The sequence below is a fragment of the Scomber japonicus genome, chromosome 16 (genome assembly GCF_027409825.1).
Source record: "Scomber japonicus isolate fScoJap1 chromosome 16, fScoJap1.pri, whole genome shotgun sequence".
In the NCBI taxonomy this organism is placed as follows: domain Eukaryota; kingdom Metazoa; phylum Chordata; class Actinopteri; order Scombriformes; family Scombridae; genus Scomber; species Scomber japonicus.
In genome coordinates, this window is record NC_070593.1 from 7,763,983 (window position 1) to 7,783,984 (window position 20,002).

General features: G+C 40.7%; 1 protein-coding gene across 4 annotated transcripts in view; it reads right to left on the bottom strand.

Moving 5' to 3' along the window:
* Positions 1 to 219: 219 nt before the first annotated feature.
* pcnx1 (pecanex 1) overlaps positions 220 to 20,002 on the bottom strand; it is a 38,123-nt gene continuing 18,340 nt past the window's right edge. For 2 of the 4 annotated variants that reach the window (XM_053335615.1, XM_053335613.1), the window contains 28 exons: positions 19,866 to 19,959; positions 19,455 to 19,512; positions 18,562 to 18,779; positions 17,220 to 17,373; positions 16,886 to 16,918; positions 14,663 to 14,834; positions 13,904 to 14,014; positions 13,589 to 13,680; positions 12,932 to 13,041; positions 12,396 to 12,501; positions 12,106 to 12,198; positions 11,398 to 11,548; positions 10,735 to 10,876; positions 10,374 to 10,551; positions 10,074 to 10,182; positions 9,004 to 9,133; positions 8,838 to 8,896; positions 8,381 to 8,596; positions 7,225 to 7,478; positions 6,901 to 7,131; positions 6,331 to 6,431; positions 6,002 to 6,152; positions 5,680 to 5,910; positions 4,930 to 5,204; positions 4,044 to 4,222; positions 2,858 to 3,288; positions 1,844 to 1,984; positions 220 to 1,508 (listed from right to left, as the gene is read on the bottom strand). In XM_053335615.1, the coding sequence (XP_053191590.1) occupies positions 1,368 to 1,508; positions 1,844 to 1,984; positions 2,858 to 3,288; positions 4,044 to 4,222; positions 4,930 to 5,204; positions 5,680 to 5,910; positions 6,002 to 6,152; positions 6,331 to 6,431; positions 6,901 to 7,131; positions 7,225 to 7,478; positions 8,381 to 8,596; positions 8,838 to 8,896; positions 9,004 to 9,133; positions 10,074 to 10,182; positions 10,374 to 10,551; positions 10,735 to 10,876; positions 11,398 to 11,548; positions 12,106 to 12,198; positions 12,396 to 12,501; positions 12,932 to 13,041; positions 13,589 to 13,680; positions 13,904 to 14,014; positions 14,663 to 14,834; positions 16,886 to 16,918; positions 17,220 to 17,373; positions 18,562 to 18,779; positions 19,455 to 19,512; positions 19,866 to 19,959 (4,361 nt within the window). In that variant the 3' untranslated portion in view covers positions 220 to 1,367. Of the gene's footprint in view, positions 1,509 to 1,843; positions 1,985 to 2,857; positions 3,289 to 4,043; positions 4,223 to 4,929; positions 5,205 to 5,679; positions 5,911 to 6,001; positions 6,153 to 6,330; positions 6,432 to 6,900; positions 7,132 to 7,224; positions 7,479 to 8,380; positions 8,597 to 8,837; positions 8,897 to 9,003; positions 9,134 to 10,073; positions 10,183 to 10,373; positions 10,552 to 10,734; positions 10,877 to 11,397; positions 11,549 to 12,105; positions 12,199 to 12,395; positions 12,502 to 12,931; positions 13,042 to 13,588; positions 13,681 to 13,903; positions 14,015 to 14,662; positions 14,835 to 16,885; positions 16,919 to 17,219; positions 17,374 to 18,561; positions 18,795 to 19,454; positions 19,513 to 19,865; positions 19,960 to 20,002 lie in introns of all 4 variants that reach the window. The other 2 variants (XM_053335614.1, XM_053335612.1) reach the window with 1 other exon arrangement.

Below are 20,002 nucleotides of genomic sequence, written 5' to 3' on the forward strand. Positions count from 1 at the left end.
CAAGTCTCATTTTAATGGTCTTCACTCATGCAACATCTTGTTTTTACCGTCTGTTGATGACTCAGCTTCCTCATCACAAAATGCAAACTCAAGCTTCCTCTGACTGCTGACTTCCTTACTTTCCATTTAGTCACTTATGGATGAATACATAAAGTTCATCAATAACAATCGGAGGAGACATATTAAAGATGTCAGCAATAAATCAAACTTTTATTTTTCAATATAGAAAAGAATTAAGTTAAATAGTGAAACAGTCCATCAAAAATTCGGCATCTTGTTTTCAACCAATGGTCCTTAACACATTAACCTTTGTCCCAAAATGAAGGAAAAAAAAAGTAACAAAGTGTAAATACCGTGTTCACAGTAATAAATATTGAAAACAAAATCTTTTATACATTGACATTATATATATACTGTATATATATATATATTTGTGTAAATATATATATAGTTATATATATATAATCATATACAGTAAAAAGTTAATTTCAAGTTTATCAAACATAAAATAGTGAAATAAAAATGGCTGAAAACAGAATGATGATTGCATTTTTTTTCATTCCCAAGGCATCGGTAACCATGGCCATTCAGAGTCTGTAATAAATAAAAAGTGATATTATCTAAAGATTGTAGTGCATTGCTGTAAATAAAAAAAAAACAAAAAACAAAATTATAGTGCAAGTTCTGTTTTCTTTGCGCAAAGTAAATCTTGCAAATTTCAAACTAATCTGAACGGAATGACAACAATGAAACAGAGAAGTTTGTTGAACGCAGCACCGGCACGTCTTTAGACTTCAGTCTGTTGGGCACCACATCCTTTTCTCTGTTGTCTTGGCAGCGGGAAGAAGAAGAAAAAAAAAAAAAAAAAAAAAAGCTTTCACATGTATGAAACCAATGGCAGATATTCAATACCAGGCTTATTTGGCAAATTATTTTAAAGACAAACAAAACACACAAAATAATCTCCACACACTCTTTACACTCAGCTTCGTCAGAATTGCCAACAAAAGTCAATGAAATGCATAGAAAGTAATTACCAGTAGCAAGAACTAACTTAACTTAAGGGTTCGATTTTTTTACTGTCATGCAGCATTTCTAAGATGCAAAGCAAGGCAGATACTGTGGGGTGTGTGTGTCGATGCAGTAAAGGATGTCGGATGAATGTATACTCTGCCTCTGCTTGCACTTTTCCCTGGCTTCCTCTCCCCCTCAGCGATAAGGAACGGGGGGAGGGGGGAGAGCTCCCGTTTCCTTTTTTTTTAAAATTTCGGACGCAGGTGTCCGGCAGGCGTACTGCTGAAAGCCAGGGAGGTCGTCTGGCTTCGTCTTCACACAAGCGTTTAATGTGTGACGTGTGCTTGCTCGTCTCAGACCTCTGCACCCAACTCAATGACCCCAGTCTCAATAATGGGCACTAGCTTATCTTCCACCTGTACCAGCAGGATGGTCTTGTCGATATGGGAGCGATTGGCTGAGTCTCGGCTACAAGGCACCCACCGGTGAATCACCTGCAGAGGGCAACAGATGAAAGGAGGCGACCAGTCAGATTTATGAGGTGTTAAACACAGAGGAAGTAGGTCACAGAGGGTGTTATGGGCCAAAAAGTAGGACACAAATATAAATGAGACCATTATTGCAAAACCACATTATAGCAGAAGAGGTCAGAGAATGTGTGTGCGTGTTGAATTTAATTAATGTTAAAAACTACAGCAGACCTTGCTCACTTGTAATAGTGAGTCAAAGGTGAGCTAATGGCTAACAAGGGGCTCATCCATTAAAGAAAACTCCATACATCACAAGTTAATTGAGATAAATCTGTTGACGGTGATCTCCAAACACTTACATGTCCTTCCATGCCCTCTATGGGGTACCAGTCCCTCCAGCAGGTCCGTCCTGCCCTCAGTCTTATGGTCTCGTCAGGCCACTGCAGCTCTTTCCGCTTCGATAAGTTGATGGTCTCCAGCACCTGACTCACATCCACGATCTGAGCGACATCACAGAACAACAACGACGACTACATTTATATTTTGGCAGCATGTAAGGGGATCAGTACTCAAATATGACGGACATATAAATGAATCGTAGAAGAACAAAGTCAGAGGAGTGCAGATGGTTCATTATTTAGCACTGATGTCTTTTAAATGTTTATTTTCTGGCTACGACACATACAATAAAACCAAAATGTCCCCAGTTTGATTCTGACTGGGACCTTTAATGCATGCCACTGTACACGTTTCCTGTCTGTATCTCAACTGTAAAGTATGTAATAAAAGAACAATATTGCAGTTTATTTCTGTCATAAGCAGTGAAACTTGAGGGAAGGAACCAGCGATCATATACAGAGTCAAAGTTCTTCTTGTGACAATTTATTATCAGTGGAGCAGTGATGTCATGTCAGGAGGTAGATGAGCTCTAAAATGAGATAAATGACCATGACATTCTTTTGTATATTTATATTTTATAACTATCTAAATTCTTTGCTTGATTGTTGACTTACTATTTTGTAATTATTTAAGTTACATAATGCTTAAGTTTCACAAGTTTAATATGTTATTAGATGATTGTATGTTGTATTAACACTTAAATATTTTGGAGGTTGCTGTAAATGTATTAAAAATAAAATTAAAAAGGTTTTTTTAGGCCACAGTGCTGCTGATTTTTCAGAGATTGTTCATCGTCAGTTTGAGATAAGCCGGCTGAACTGACAGGTGCACGACGATTTTAAGGTGGGAGTGAAAAACAGAGTACAAACCACACAATCGTGTAAAGTTCTTTGGCACCGTTCTGTTTGTTTAATGCCAGTGTTCTATTTAGTTTTCACTCTTGCTTGGTTCTCTCTCTGGTTCATTTTACAAACCTGCACTCTGTAGGAAATGTCATCTCTGCGCACGGTGGAGACGGTGGGGTTGTGTTGTTGTGGGTGGTGGTGATGGTGATGATGCTGGCTGAGGGGATCGGTCACGGGGCCGCACATGCCGTCGTTACCCAGGAGGCCCACCAGCGTGTGGCGTTTGCAGGGAGGGATGCTGTGGCTGGAAAGGGATGCGGAGGGGCCGGCCGGGTCGGAGGTGGAGCCCAGCCGGAGCTGTAGGGAGGTTGGGAGCGTGCGCAGAGACAGCTGGCTGGTGGAGGAACGTCGGCAAGGCTCCAGGCCCGTGGTGGAGGTGCGCAGGGAGGAGTGGCGGCTGCTGCTGTAGCGGTAAGAGGACGACTGGCTGGCCACAGAGGCTCGTGCGGGAGAGTGGCGAACCAAACCGGACTGAACAGACTGAGAACTCTGACTGGTGCCTGGACAGGAGGAGAGGAGACAGAAAGAGAACAAAGATGGTTAATTATGGAATTTTTAAAGCAAAACTGGGTCGGATTTTTAACATGGAAAAAAAACAGACCTATTGTTAGTATGTTTTACCGTCCATATTGGATACCCAGTATGGTTAGTGGATCATGTTCTGGTGTCAGACTTTCTAAGCTGACTAGAAAATGGGTTAAAAATAGTTGGCAGGGCATCAGATTCCTGGATCATATTCTGTTTAGGTTACCTCTGGGGAAATAGCTGACATGCCAGCAATATTATTGTATCCTGTTCACTCTCAGTCGCTCATTGTCTCATTGCCTCATGCATGTAGCTTGATGATCCAGGCCTGTATTAAACGTACAGTAAGGAAGAACTCCTGATTCACCTCATCTTTGCATCACAGAAACATCTACTCTCACCTGTCTTCAGATTTTTTTTTGGGGGGTTGTATTTAATGCTTTTATTGAACAGTAACAGCAGAGAGATGAGAGGAATTGAAACACCAATTGTGGTCGCGGCAGTTCATGACCAAAACTTCAACTCACACCCAAACCACTGTGGAGCCTGAATCTTTTCATGTTTAAGCTATCTGAGCAAAATTTAAATTTAATTCCTGCATAATTCATATATATGTAGATTTGTAAAGAATGTCCCCTGTGAAAATGAACATCTCTAAGTTCAACTGAGCCAAAATAGATTCATTTGTACTTTAGATGGTAAAATCAGACACAGAAACATTATTTCTCACCCAGAGTGTGCGGCTGGTACGAATGAGGAGGGACAGGTCCAGAATTTCCACCCTGCGACACTGAGCTCTGCTGAGAGTCACCCCCGGTCCCGTTTCCACTGCCACAAGACAGCCCCCCTGCGTCTGAATCCTCGATGTTCCCTCCGCTGTTACAGCCTGCACCACAGCCTTTCCGTAACCTGCAAGAGAGAGAAAAAAAAAAACACTTATAGTTGAGCTAGACTCAGATTAACCAAAAGAAGCAACAACATCAACAGACCATACAATATCACCACTATAAAAAAACAACATTTATATGGTATAGTATATGTTAAAGGGAAGTACTCTTGTATTGAGGCTGCAGATTGAGCTGTGCAGAATCTGATCATCAATCACCTGAGTCAGCGTCGGTTGGGGGTGAAGACTAAAAGTTTGACAAATAAAACAAATGCGATGATGCTGATGCGGGGGGTTAGAAAAGAAGAGAGGTTACCAAAACCAGAGAAGCATAACACACCCGAATCTCTGCCTGATCTGTCGGTGGTTAAGTTGCTTTGTGTTTTGATCACCTGACTAAACCTCCAGGAAGAAGAATATAAACAAGCACACCTGCCTAGACATCACCCCCCCTCAGGTGCAATCACTCAACCTTAACAAAAGGTTATACATGTGATCTCCTCGTGTTCCCTCTGTGATTACAGCCATGTGTTGTGTGTGTGTGTATTTGATATATAATTTAATATAATTCCCACACACAATTTGATGTACTTGAACAGTATCATCTGTCACATGGCATAAAAAAGGTAATATCTTTTGTTCTGTAACACCTGTGAACTATTTTTTTAAACTGTCCACGTGAGTCTAACAAGTGCAGCAGTACACCATCAAACTACACTCCACCACAAACCTGTGCCATGTGCTGACGACAAAATTTCGGATGTTCCCGATGCTGATGGGACCTCCCAGGATGTGTCCGAGCTGGGGGTGCGAGTTGCAGTAGGAGGTGGTCAGTGGAGATACGTAGATGGGATATCCGATGGGCTGGTCACAAGAAGAATTGATCATGTTCCGCAGAGCCTGTTTAGCGTTCTGGATACTCCCACGTTCTGGGTTTCTGTTCCTCAGGAACACCAACTCCTGCTGCTGCCCTGCCCAAAGGCCTCGGACACATTCTTTATTCACCTGCAGCACGAGAGACAATTTCTTTACCCTCAGATACTGTTCATATCCAGACTCATAATTACATCACATTCATAAATTCCCCGTCAGTCATTAATAAATGCTTGATTAATCCTTAAACTGTCAGAGAACAAACAGAGAGTAATCTATTTATTTATGTGGAAAAAAGACATTCACAATAACTATTTTATGGTATTATAGAATGAATACAACATGTTTGAATGGTGATTTTTTAAAATGTTGGTCAAATGTGTACGTTTGCATGTATCAGCTGCACTCATTTTTTTTAAATGGATGTATTTTATTTCTAATTTTTTTATACTGTGGGTCACATTAGGAAAGGTCTGGCTAAAAGAAATGTTTCACAGTGTTTTTAAAGCTCTGAAATATAGAATTAGGTCAAATTAGACCCTGAACAGTGTGTAAGGGTTAATAAATGTTAGTCTTACAATCAATGAATCAAATCTGTAATATCTACCTTGATGACACGGAAGCTGAGGTATCGTCGATTGAGCATAATGATTTTATACTCATTGGTGCCTTCGTCGAGTACGTGGCGCAGGGCGAGGAGTGACTGGGCGTTAGACAGCACAGCGCTCCTCCAGGCTGGGTCGCCCTCGTGAGCGATGACCAGGTTCTGCTGGTGGGAGGAGATGGCCTCAAAAAGAACCGCCGGTTCATCGTACTCATCGGGGGACGTGAAGTGGTCCTAATAACGAGAGGAGCAGTATTTGGTTGTTAGAGATCAAAGCTGAACACAAAGACTGAGAGAAAGAGCAGTTTCATGAGGAGAGCGTCACCTGGTGTAATTTGAGAGACATTCGGATTCCAGGCACCACAACTTTCCTGAGCAGTTCCATGTCTGCGAAAATCCATTCATCCCGCACTGAAGAGATGCGGAAATCTCCTTTAAATAATGCATGAAGTCCGTAAAGGAAAGACTCCAGGTTGCTGTGATGGAAAGCAGAGAGAACATCCAGAACGTTCATTACTCAAAATCCAGAGCACAGACAGAAAGGAAAAAGAAGACCTTCAAAGTTCAAAAGTTCTGTTTCACATTAGCTCGTTTGGCCTACACACATGAACATTTTAAATTGTTAACTTATTATAATGAAGATTACTAAATAACCTGGACATATGATGGGCTGCTGTTCCCAGAGCTCTCCTTCCCAGCACACACAGGCCGAAGCACAGCAGCACCAGAGCAGAGTCTTTCTCACTGTCCAGAGGCTACAAACACACACAGAGCAGAGACAGAAAAAATATGTATGAAAACTCAAATTCCAGTTAGTAGCAACTTTGACCTACAAAACTTTTGTAATATTGCAAAACATTTGATTTACATGGGTGTATACCCAACCTTTAACCCTGACATGTTCAATGTTTTTCTTCACTTCATCTGACAATGAATGACGCAGAGCAGAACTTATTGGGAATGAAACAAACTCAACCCCATTATCCCTTAACGTTTTATTAAATTCAAACTTCTTGTCTTCACATGTTTATGAATTTTGAGCATCAACTCATGTCAAGCCAGTAATTTCTTTACACTATTGCCAAAAACAATCCCTCTAACCTCCTTCTTTTTAGCTGAATGACTGTTGTCTGTCAGACCTGAGATATTCAGAAACAACCATTGATGCCAAGTGCCTCCTTTTATTGTGACTCAGCCTCTTAAAAAAACATCAGAGAACATTACCTTGGCCCGTCGAGAGTTGCAGTACTGGATCCAGCCCAGATAGACTGCACAGAAACTGTCCCTAGAGATGCCTGCGAGTCGATGGTCATAGTCTTCGTCGATGTTGGGATTGAAGGTGGGATCCAGGTCGACGTAGTTCCTCTCCCCACAACCCCGCAGCCCGTCTTTCATGGTCTCATTAGCCAGCCACTCCTCCAGTTTGGGGGAAGCGATCACATAGTAGATGATACCCTGAAACCAGGAAGGGGGCGATGCAGTTAGAACACATAGAAGTCATATAATGTGTGTTTAAAAACGTTAGATTGGCCTTTTAAACGGACACACCTTGACATAGTAGGTGGTGAGGATGCGTCGTAGGTCGAACACCTGCAGCATGGAGGCTGCGCTGTTGTCTGTGATGCTGTAGCCCTCCAGTACATACTTAGTGACCAGCACCTCCCAGGCCAGCCAGCGCTGTCCGAAGGCGGCGTTAAAGGACAGAATGTGAGGAAGGTGGCCCGGCTCACAGCAACAGCAGCCTTCGTCTTCCTCTACGCCCTCGGTGATGGCCTCCACTTCCCTCTGCTGACAGTAAGTTCCTGTGGAGTGAAATCAACATGTTCAGACTACGATACTTCTGTGGAGACACGGGACGGTTCTGTAAAAATGTGCAGCTAACAGAAACACAGCGATCAAGAATTCTGCCCAAAAATGTCCCTTGTCTGAATATAGAGGAATATAACAGATAGTGGAAAAAAAAGTATGAAAAAATCATTGTTGCTATAAAAGAGTTAAAGTTGTTAAGTTGCTAACAGACTGATGAGGATGCATAATTTTTTGAGGTGTGTTTCCAATTCTATAAAATGTGTCACATGCGCTCTGTTTCAGCACGTTTGTTGTACAGCAGCACTACTGGCTGAATTACACAAAGTCATGCTGATAAAGCGCACATACACCCACACACACACACACACACACACACAAACACACACAGGTATGTTTAACAGGAAGATAAAGCATGACTGGACTGATTAATATGGTGGAATGCTCTTTTCTCAAATGGAAATTCTGGGCAACTGGTTAATAATCCTCATTCACTCTTTCTTTTAAGTTCAGATCAAACTCAAATACTTCTTTTTTTATTTTTTGGGTTTTAGTTTAATTTGTTAAGGTAAAAAAAAACTGGGGCTGGAGTTTATTAAATCAAGAAAAATCAGACCTGGAGACTAAAGCTGGAAGTTATAAAAAGGGCATATTGACCTAATTTCACTAAATCACTAAAACAGTAAAACCACTGGATTTATTAATGACTTTATAATCTAATGAACTCATACTGAGTCTAATGTCTTGGCATTTTATTAAGACTCTCACTGTTGAACACATACTTTATGCAAATGTATATAATTACTCTACATGTCTTACACTAGTAGCTGAAGTGGCTTGAGTTTAACCCAATTTTAAATAAACTCCTTTGGCAGCAACAAATGGACCTTCTTCTCACCTCTGAACTCCAGCCCTCGCAGCTGAAAGGTCACCAGGCCATTGCCGATCTCTATAAGGTGCACCAGCGCGTTCAGGTAGTCGGAGGCCAGGATGAAGCAGTCGCCGGTGCTGAAGTTGCCCCAGCGGCCGAGGAGGAGGTCTCCACACAGGCTGTGCTGCAGGGAGCGGGTCAGGTGCTCGTAGAAGATCGAGTTTAAATTGTTGTCATCAGAGCCTGACGAGAAAAAAGATGAAAAAAAGAGAGGAAGCAATGAGGACAGATTATTTAAAAAACATTTTTAATCACTGACATCACTGGAGCAGACGTACAGATGTGTTCTTTTAGCCTAAATCATCAAGTACAACTTAGATAATAGCTTCCCATTTTTCCTACATGTCTTCCAATTTGCATAAATCAAAGACAGCTGCATCAAATCGTCAAAATAAACTTGTAAAATTGGAGGTTATGCTCTCACCTGGATTTCTGTCCAGCTGAGAGGCCAGTCGGGTGTTAGAGTGATCCACTCTTTTAGTGCTGCATAGAGAGAAAATTAAAAATCACAAATTTCAGATGCACATTCACAGAAATAATCAGTTTGAGATTTGAAAATGAAAATGGGATTTTGACGCATTTTTCCCTACTTGTAATCTCTTTCCCAGAACTTGACAGGGCGGACGTAGGAGGTGATGAAGATGGCACTGCCTAGGAAGGGGTTGAGGGGAGTGGAGAAGACTGTAGACACTAGAGCCTGGATGAACAGCATGGCAGAGTCTGAAGGGGCCGAGGTCAAGGATCATTGGAAAAATATTCACAGTACATAGAATTTGCTCTCTTTATATTTAAGATGAGCTTCATGAAATCTCAATGGACAAAAGAGCTTTATTCAATTTTTAAGGAGGTAGACATGCAGGAGTGATTTGTGCTGTAATGTTAACGCCAATAAAAATAAGTTTTTACTCAAATTTGAAGAAAAATGGCTTGAAAATGTTTTATAAAGGCCAAAATTGAGAACATATGTGCATATCAAATAAAAGAGCTGGTATTCTTCCTCTGGCCAATCGAGGTTGGTTCGATTCAAAAATATTACAGGGGAAAACTGTGTGAATTGTGTGATTTGGGTGAAGTGGAAAATTAGTCCAATTTTCTTTTGTATAGTACAAATTACATTGGCTGCAGAGAGAGAGTTACTGTTCTATGAAATCACTCCACAAAACCCTGTAATCTGGCGTTCAGATGAGCAAAAATTGGAATGGGTATTTAATTTTGATGTGTTCAAGGCTGATAACTGCCTGGAAAAGAAGGCAAAATAGTTGAATGAGTAGTACCTAGACTTTTCAGTAGTACATCATAAGCTCTGTACTACTCAATGATGGCTTTGCTGCTTCTTTATTTTATCTTTTTACTGTTTGATAGTGTATTTGCTGTACTCTGGTCCTGGCTTGATGGAATTTGTGGTGTCATTCACTCATTCACCATTCATTTAGATACACTTTGAGACATTTCCATTCATGAAGAGCATAACATGAAATCAAAAATCCACCGAGTTGACTCAACACTTCCAACCAACCAGAGTTTCAACAAAAACAAAAACAGAATATTATCAGCTTTACAAAGGTGGTGTTTACAGGCGGGCTGTTGTGGTGCAGGTGTACATAAGGAACTGGTGACTCAGTGTGTGAACTGGTGATAAAAGACGGCAGTGAAAGGATACGAGGCACAGCAAAGGGCTGAGCAAAGGCGTGGAAGGCTGACCCCCATGTGATCTGCCAGGGGGCGATGTAGGTGTAGACAAAGTGCAGCTTGTAGAACAACTCCCACATCTGTAAAAAAAAACAGAGTACATAGAAAATGAGCATAAATAGAAACAGTTACATTTGTTTCTACACTTAGACACACCAGTAGATAAATAACTGGTGGGTATTAATTACATTTGAATGATTATTATTATGTCTCTTCTCTACAGCATCAGACCAGAGAAAGCTTTAACACTCATTACATATTCCTCTCTCACCTTGCTGAAGACAATGGACATGAGGAAGAGGTCGAGCAGCAGCGTCTCTGACAGGTGGCGGTAGTCGAAGGTGAAGAAGAGGACGGTGAAGAGGATCGTCACGTACTGGTATGTCGGACTGCTGTAGGAGGAGCGAAGCAGCTTCAGGCCCGCCACTGTGATCATCAGAGCGCCGACCCTAGACGGACAATAGATTACAATATAAATATGATAAAACCTCTTAATCATTATAAACATAGATTTTTTGGATAGTGAGATGTAGAAGGATGATACTGTATTGAGTTATATGAGTAGATAAAATTGGATAGGGGACATCGGATAGAATGAGACAAAGATCTTTAAAAACGTTGAGAATTCTCACTCTGTGTCAAGTTTCTTTGGACTGGCGAGCTCTCGGGCGCTGCCGCTCAGCTCATTAAGGATGACGAGTGGATAGAGGACATTCTTTTCCACAAACAGCAGCCACACGTGAAGCTTTTCAAACCACATCACATGAGCCGCATCTGACGAGAGAGAGAGACACAGGTGAAGCTTAGAAAACTTAATAAGATAAGAGATGAGAGAAAAAGATAATCCTTTATTAGTCCCACCATGGGGGAAATTTTACAGGGTTACAGCAGCAAAAGTGGGTTACAAAAATAGAGCATCGATAAAAAAGAGTAAAGCAATAAATAGTAGGTAAGAAACAAGCAATAAGAACAAAATAGTAACATTATGGACAGAGGAATGGTGTCAGACTGATTAATCATCCTACATCGAGTCATCATTATCAGATACAGCAGCACAGTTAAGAGACACTAAACTATATGAAATCAATAAAAGTCAACCTGGATTTCAATCTGCATTTGCTCTGTTCATATTTACAACTAAGAGAACAAAGTAATAGTTTCTACTGAACACTCAATATTCTTGTCTGCACAGGAATTGCACAGCTGAACAGTAAAAGAACTAAATTAATAGTTTTTATATTTCTTTAGGTGTGATTTAGAACAAAGCAGTGACCCAGAGAGCCATGAGTACTTACCCCTGACTTCAAACTGATAGTACTCCTTAGTTTTGAGCAGAGGGTGAGAGAAGCAGTACCAGGGCAGCTGCTTGCGGACTTGAGGCAGCAGGTAGTGGGTGAGCAACCCCACCGTCCCCAGCAGAGCATACAGGACATAACTGAGGAAAGGCTGAGGGAGCAGAGAGACAGAGGAAATTAATCCTTATACATTTTTGCAGACAGATACTCAATGTGTATCAGACCATCCTTAAAAATGTGCCTTAAATCAAGCATGCTTTTGTAATGTATTTGTTCTTTTCTTTAGGGCTCTTATTGTTTGATTTGTTGATTATTTTCTTGATTAAGCAATAAATGTTTGGTTTTTAAGATGTCAAAAAATAGTGAAAAATGTCAATCACTGTTTCCCAGAGCAAAAGGTACAACCACAAATGTCATGTTTTGTCTCAATAACAATCTGCAACCCAAAGATATTCAGCTTAATGTCACAAAGAGCTAAATAAACCAGAAAATATTCACATTTAAGAAGTTGGAAAAGGATAATTTTAGCGTTTTCTTCCTTAACAATGTCTCAAAATGAGGAACTGATTATCAAAATAGTTGGCAATTAATTTCCTGTCAACTGTCTAATCATAGCAGCGGCAATATCACATATAAACAAGTGATCAGTGAAAGTTTATAGGATGAAATAACAGAAATCAGCCTTTCATTAATAAATATTTACTCTACCTGCAGTGCTATAAACACTGTGCTGACATGGATGGCGAAGTAGAGGACAGCGATGACCACACAGACGATCAGGTCAGACTGCAGACGCTCGTTCTACATGTTCAAAAACAAAAGACAAAGAGTTCAGAAGTAAAGAAATAAAAAAGTTGACTTCATGTTTAAAATGACTAAATGTGGAGAAGCCAGCTGCTTTAACAAATGGACTATTATCAAATGACGATCTTTGTTCCAGTAATATCACCAACAGAAGTCCTGGCTTCATCTAGTTACATGATGAAAGTTTAACTCACCACCGAGGCCCTCAGCTTCTCTGGCAGAGGGTCCTGTACTTCTGACAGAGGGTCCTCTGGGTTCTTGTCTTTCAAATTGGGCAAAAGCTTGGTCTGTATCAGCGAGCTATAAGGCAACAAGTAAAAGATTAGAAGGTTCAAATACCATGAATTTGCTGGGGTTGTTCTATCTCAGGGGGAATATAAAATCACTGCTAACACTACAACCATTGTATGAGGCAGTTTGAAGCTATCTGAACTAAACATTTTTGAAATGCTTACAAAATCCCTCTGAGATAATCTGCAGCATATGTACTCAGAGAACTCACAGATTATTCTTAAATGTGGATTTCTCTCTCACAGACTTGGGTCAAGCGGTAATGGAAAATACTTTTGATGGCCTGTTTTTGCCCTTGCAAGTGCCAGATGGGTGAGTTCACCACATATGACTTGGTGGCAAGTATTAGAAACTCACATTAATATCTATTTCTATGTGAATCACAGACACCGCAAAGACTATCTGAGTGAGTTTGTTGTATGAAAGGCTGTGAACTTACATGAGGACAGAAGGGTCGCCGCTCTGCCGGCTCAGGTGGTAGGACACTGCCACCAAGAGGCCGCAGAACACAGAAAACAACACGGGGATGTGGTGAGGCTCCCACGTCTCCTGAGACACCGAATGACAAGATTTCAACATATGTTATATTTAAATATATTAATGTGAATTTATTACTTCTGCATGAATTCAGGAGCATATGTTGCTGATGATACTGTTAGGATATATTTATAGTTTACTGAACATATTGTACAAGGTCTGATAAAAGTTTGTAATGACTTTATTTTGTAATGGTCTAGACTGTATGTGTGCTTTTAACATTGGCTTTGAGAAACAGTGGTAACTAAATACAGAGCTATAAAAGTTTGGACAGCTGAGGTTATTCTCTGGCAATCATATTTTTTGGCAACAAGTTATTCTTACATCATTAAAGCAACAATACTGAGGCTTTTTTTGCTGCGTGTCCCTGTCTTCAAATATCTTAATATTTATTGCTTTTGTTGAGGTCTTATAATCTGAAACTGAGGCGATAGTTAAATGAAAGTACCTGCTGTAGTGGATATAGCTCATCTAGACTGTATTTCCTTCATCACATTACTTTTTGATAGCAGTTCAATTATTTTGCATCTAGAATAGTTTTCGAAAGATTTGCTCTCACCTTCAGAGCTCCGTAGCAGAAGCCATAAAGCAGAGCGACGGTGACGACGCTGCGCAGGACGCTGTACAGCGATGACAGAAGGCTTGTGGAGGCTGCAGAGAGAGCGCACAGAGCACAGAGAGGATGTCAGCAACGAGACCACTCAACCCGACAGGCGCTAGGTCGGGCAGAATGCTAATCAGCACTTTGTCCTCTTATAAAGTCTGTTATATCATAATATTTAAAGCAAGTGTGCATGAGTCGTTACTGTCTCATTTAGTGGAGGTCAAAGTCACCCTTGCGGAGATGCTGCTGTGCATCTTACAAGTCACTCACCGTTGCCCCCGAACACATGGATGTCCAGCTGCTCAAACAGATACATGACGAATGTGTTGACTTGTGGCAGCAGCCCCACGAAGAAGATGATGGGAAAACACAGGGTGAAGACTGCAGGGAGGCACACACACACACAAGGGGTGGCAGGGTTATTAGCGTGACAAAATAAATCACAGGCTTTTAAAAACACATTTTTCATGTTTTAAATGACATGTTTTCTTCCTTGACATCAAGCTTCAGATTGTGCAGATGACAATGACTTAGTGTTCGTGCGTCTTTGATAAAAGGAGCAACACGTATTATCACTTCCTGTTAGTGCACAGTGGCATGTCTCCAGAGCAACTGAAGCAATTACTGTTGATTGCTGTTTGATGAGAGGCTGAAAATTCCCTAAACAAATAAACCCAGCTTTAAGTATAGAGAGATTGGGGCTCTTGTACATAATGCACTTTCTGAGCCATGTAGCAGCAGCTCAATTTGTCTGGTTTTGCAAGTCTCAGCGGTAAACAATCTTCAGTGTATGGACGGATTATCTCGTGTATCTTTTGTGTGTGCTTTCAGTCATTTTTTAATGAGTGTCAGAAGCAATTAATTTAGTTATCTTTTATCTCCTAATCTGATTTTTCACTGTCACGTTAATTAAGTCTTGCGATTCTGTTTCACACAGCACTATCTATGTGATTGTGGATGTGCCACACGAATATAGATTGTCGTTATTAATACTGTACATAAAATGATATCTGCTTTATTTGACCTTACCTATGACAAGGTCCCTGGCAGAGGCGAGTACCAGGGAGCTGGTGAGTGCGACTCCGTACAGGGTTACGCGGGAGGAAGTGGTCTTCAGACTGCCGTAGTGGAGCAGCCAAATGAGGCCACAGCACAGGCAGAAGTAGACAGGCCGGCTGTACGCTATGATACGATTATGGCCCTAGAGAGGAAAGGGAAGGATGTCATGTATAAGTGGTTTATTAGAGAAGATGGGTTTTTCTTACTGTGGTCCAGTTTGACTCAGCGTTCAGTACATGCAACCCTGTACATTTAAAATGACAAAAAAAAGAAGTTCCCAAGACAGAAAATATTTTACATTTCTTCAAATATATTGTAGTCCATTCTTTACAAGCCCTAAAAATGTGTGCTGTCTTGTTACACTGTAGATTAAAGCTTACAACACATTACATTATAGATGGTGTGCAGGACAGGTCTCTCCCTTCTGGTGGTGTGAGTAATTACAAAAACACTGACGACTAAAGGCCTACTCCGCGGCTTAGACGGAGGATGAATTGATTTGAGTGCCAGCAAAATTACTAATTTCACAATCAGAATTGATCCACTTGGCCTAATAACATTTAGAAAGTCTAAAAGAGATGGAAGATTAAATCATGTTATGCATTCATTCGGCCGCTGCAGGTATGTCAACGCTTACACCAGATTTAAAAACTCCACCTACTGTGAAATATAGGGATTTAGCTGGCGGTGATTTGTTTATTCAGCATTGTTCTAAGTCATTTGGTAAGGACTTGAATGTAAATGGAGGTTTATTTATATGTAAAAGATCCACACTGCAGGATTAATAGCACAATTCAATAAAACCATCATTCTAATGGGACGTTACTGCTATATAAAGAATTAATTCACTAGTATCAGTGTCATATGAGCCGAGGGAACAGTGACACAGGTATAAACAGAAATAGCATGGAGAGTGTGAGGTTTCACAAGAGAGAATGCGTGTGTCTGCAGCGTGCGAGTTTCAACCCGAGAGGCAATGTGCTGGCCTGCTTTTTCACCGAAGGGAGCAACTGACAGTTTACGCACCGACAATCACATTAAATAGGACCAGGTTCCCACAACATGTGTCAACGATATAATGAAAAGGTGGAAGGAAAAGGAGTCTTGTGAGGTGAGGTGAGGTGAAGGAGGGCGGAAAAACAGGAGGGGAGGGAGGGGGCGGGGGGGGTGAGGAGGAAACAGAAGGAGAGAAAGGGGTGAAACAGACAAATAGCAAGAGAGCGAGTCGTGGTCTAAACTCTGGCCAGCTATTTAAAGCTCGTGCCTGCAGCTGAGTAGGAGCTGCATTAATAAAAGACACTGTTTCAGAGCAGGCTACTGACGCAAAGGGAGGGGAGGAACACACGGCCTCGCAGGGGGAAACGCAACATCATTTACAAAAAAACCAGGACACAAAAAGAAAAATAGTGAATAAAAACTATTGGTGCTTTATTTCTCTGCCCTCTCTGTGGGTTGAAGGGTAGTTTGTTCTCTGTTAGTGCTTGTTTCTAATGTTCTCCTCACTAGGTAGGTTATCACTCAAGATATGAGCATCCTCACATTAAAATCCTATAAATCATTATTTCAATACCTCCTTTTATAGTAGTTCTTATTGTTTGTGGTCGGGTTTGTCATTCAAGCATATGAATGTGGGAGGAATTCACAGGAAACATTACATTAATCTAATCCAGTGTTACTCTTTTTTTATTTTATCGCCTCCTAACACTAAATCAGAGCTGTATGAAGCCACTGCTAATGCAAACCCCAAATTTCCAAGAGGCAGTCACAGGAAAAACAATGCTTTTGTCACCATGGTTACAACTGACAGCAAACATTCAACCAATATGAATCTGCAGAACAATACATGGTCATTTTCAGTATTTTGACAGCTACAGCTACATCAGTTTTAAATATTCTATGAGATTAATTTCTCAGTAAAGTAACCGTCTCCTGAAAACTTGCACTGAAATCATGAAAGCATGAAATCAGAGTGCAATTGTTTATGGCATGACAGAAAAAGGGGAAAGTTATTAAGTGACTTAGTTTGGCTGCACTGTAAACAGAGAAGATAATTGCTTCTCTGTTGTAATTCTAACATTATAATTGTTGGAGGAGTGTTTGATGGAGTATGAAAAGGTACTTGTGCTCTTAAGGATTAAATGGCCCCAAAAGTGTCAGAGAGAGATAGGTGATTTCTAAGTGATAATTACTTACATGTCGAGGGGAAGAGGAGTCTGGTTGAACACTCTGTTAATTAAAAAAAGACAGGTGAATTCACTCATTATGTTGATGCCCTGGAAAACTTTGAACAAAGACATTCTGCTACTTCTTTACTCACAGTTCAGAGGAAATAATGTGCAAAATAAAGTTTTGAGTCATTAGCATTGAGAATTCCCTCTAAGGCATACCCAACTTTGAAAAAACTGCAATCATGTGTTTGGTTAAAAAAAAAAAAAAAAAAAAAAAAAATTAAATAGCTTCTTTGTAACAATGGTTCTCTGTTTTCACTTTTAAGGTCTTATCTGTTAATGTTGTGCTCTTAACTCACCTTTAGTAAGGAATACTGGCAACTTGCAATGACGAGGCAGAACTGAAAGACCCAGATGTCAGTGAAGAAGCCTTTTACCAGCAGCACTGAACCCAGGAAGGCCACCAGGACAGCCAGCACTACCGCCAGCACATTCTCTAAAACCTCACGGTTCCTGTAACACAATGGAGAAAAAGTCAGGCCAGGACCACATAGACAAGTTCTTGAACAAAAGACTAAATTTCCCTCATATTTACTATATATATAAAAAACATAAACCATTGCCCAGAGTCTTCTTTTTTTTTTTTTTTTTTTTTTTTTTTAAGTATATTTTTGGGGCTTTTTGTACAGGTTTTATTGTACAGGTTAGTAGAGAGAGAGAGAGAGACAGGAAATGGGAGGCAGAGAGAGGGGCAATGACACACAGGATAGGACTGCTCGGTGCGGGATTTGAACTGGGTTTGCCTGCAGTGAGGACTGCCTCAACACATGGGGTGCTCTACCCACTGAGCTAAACACTGCCACTATTGCACAGAAACATCTTCAATAATATAGAAAGCACATATGCATTAATGTGGTCGTATTATCATTTTTAAAGACTCAAAAGTGGCTTTAAAAATTGGTGTTAAGACTGTATTTATAAACAGATCATCTAATATAGAAGTGAAACTGTTCCAGAGTCTGCAGACAACAGTGAAATATGTTCACTCTTACATTTTAACTGGGGGCATGGCATGATTAGTCAGTACATTTCAAAGGAGTTGGAAAATAGAATAGAGAGTCTAAAGAGGTCTGAGATATAAACTGGCATCAACCCATGCAGTGCTTAAAAGTAAAGAAGTTTAGAATCCACTTAGGCTTCAGCGGTAGATATTGTGTTTCCTTTTGGTGCCAGTGAGGAGCCTTGCAGCTGCATTTACGATTAGCTGCAGGCAAGTCAAGGCTGAATGGTGATGGCACTCCCACATTAAAAGAATTACAGTAATCAAGATAAGGTTGAATAAAATAAAAATTAACAGCATGGTTGATTTGCTTGTCAAATTTAGAGTCAGAATGACATTACTCCCGTTATTATTATTTCCATTTGAGGAGGTTAGCTAGTCTTCTGCAGATATGCACTAAAAAAGTTCAGTTATATTACAGCATTCATGTAGCATATCACTGAGGAGATTTATATTATGAACAGTATCAGTCAGGTTTGGACACTCTCAGTAGAGAGTTCTTCTTTTGAGTTATTTAAAAGAGTTACACAAAGTTTAAAATATAAATATATCTTCCAAGATTCACACTTGGAGATACAAATTGCGTAATCTGTCAAAACAAATATCCAACATGGCAGTAAATGATTGCCTCCCCGCCGTACCTGTCAAACAGTGCCAGGAGAGTGAGCCGATCAAAGTGCAGGCCGACCCACAGGTAGGGCAGAAGCCACAAGCGATAGTACTGCCTGGCTTTGCCGGCAGCTGTGGTGGCTGCAGGGTCCTCTTGGCCCGGTGGTGCATCCTGAAGCTCCGGGCTCAGATCTCCGTCCTGCTGCTCCAGCAGCTCTGGGTCCATCGTCAGCAGACGGTTCAGACGGATCTGAGGGAGGGAGAGCTGTCTCACAGTCAGAACGAGGTCAAGTCAGGACAAGTCAAACCAATTCATACTGAATTTTGTACAATGATATAATTCAAGGTATCTTACAAACTTGATTTTAGAAAGAGCGGTAAAAAGAAATAGAAAAGGATAAACAGGAAAAAGACTGCACCCCTGCCACCCAACCCACTCCCTGCCATCTGGATTCTCATTGCAGAGCTGCTTATTAAGCCAGCACCAGATGATCAAAGACATCTTTATTGCTCATGTAGAACAAGCATATCAGTACGTAGGTGCCAGGCTGTAAAGGGCCAAAACTGAATGTTCAAATTTGGTTAAGGGGCAAACTAGTAGCCACTGTAGTGGTTTTAAATTGGTGTAATATGATTTGTTTTTGGTGTAAGGGTAAGAAGAGTGAGAAGAGAACTGCCAATAAAAGAAGAAAACTATTAAAAAAACAATCATGAATGTGAATATGTAATGCAGGGCACCCACAATAATTAATAATGTACATTAATATGCAAACAGATTGAAACTGGAGACCAAGACAACACATTTTTCTGCATGTGAATGCTTCTGTCACAGTCTGTCAGTCTCCATCCTCTCTGTAAGTGAAGCTCACTGTGTCTATCACACACTGTACACACAACAGCAGCAGCTCACTGGTTGGATGCTCACCAGGTCATGAGGGTAGAAGCGAACTGAGGTAGAACTGGAGAGGTGGGAGTCGGTGTCCCTGCAGGGCATCAGACAAAATGAGAACACTGATGAAGGAAAAGCATTTGATGCACTTACCCTATTAAATCATGATTCACTTCCTGATGACCTAAAACTAAATAGCCAATAGGCTATTTGCTTTGTACAGTATGGTTTTACGATTATGTTTTGTTTTTTTAAAAGCTGCAGTTCTACAAAAAGGGGACACCATCTCAACAAAAACATTCCCATGTTCCTATTCTAAAACAACATAGAGTCTAAGCAACTACTGTAAGCTGTCTGATTAGAAACACAACAAGCTCCTGACAGCAGCCAGATGGTCTACTTTATTATATAAAAGCAAATTAGATTAGTTATCAGCTTGATACTCACCATACATTATTGGAGGCTCGTCTGGTTGCAGGTTCAAAATTGACCAGGGACATGTCACACCCGCCAGCCTCATACAAGGAGGGAGTGAGCTTTCCTGAAAACACACACAGCAAGAGAAAGAAGCACAGTGAGTCCTC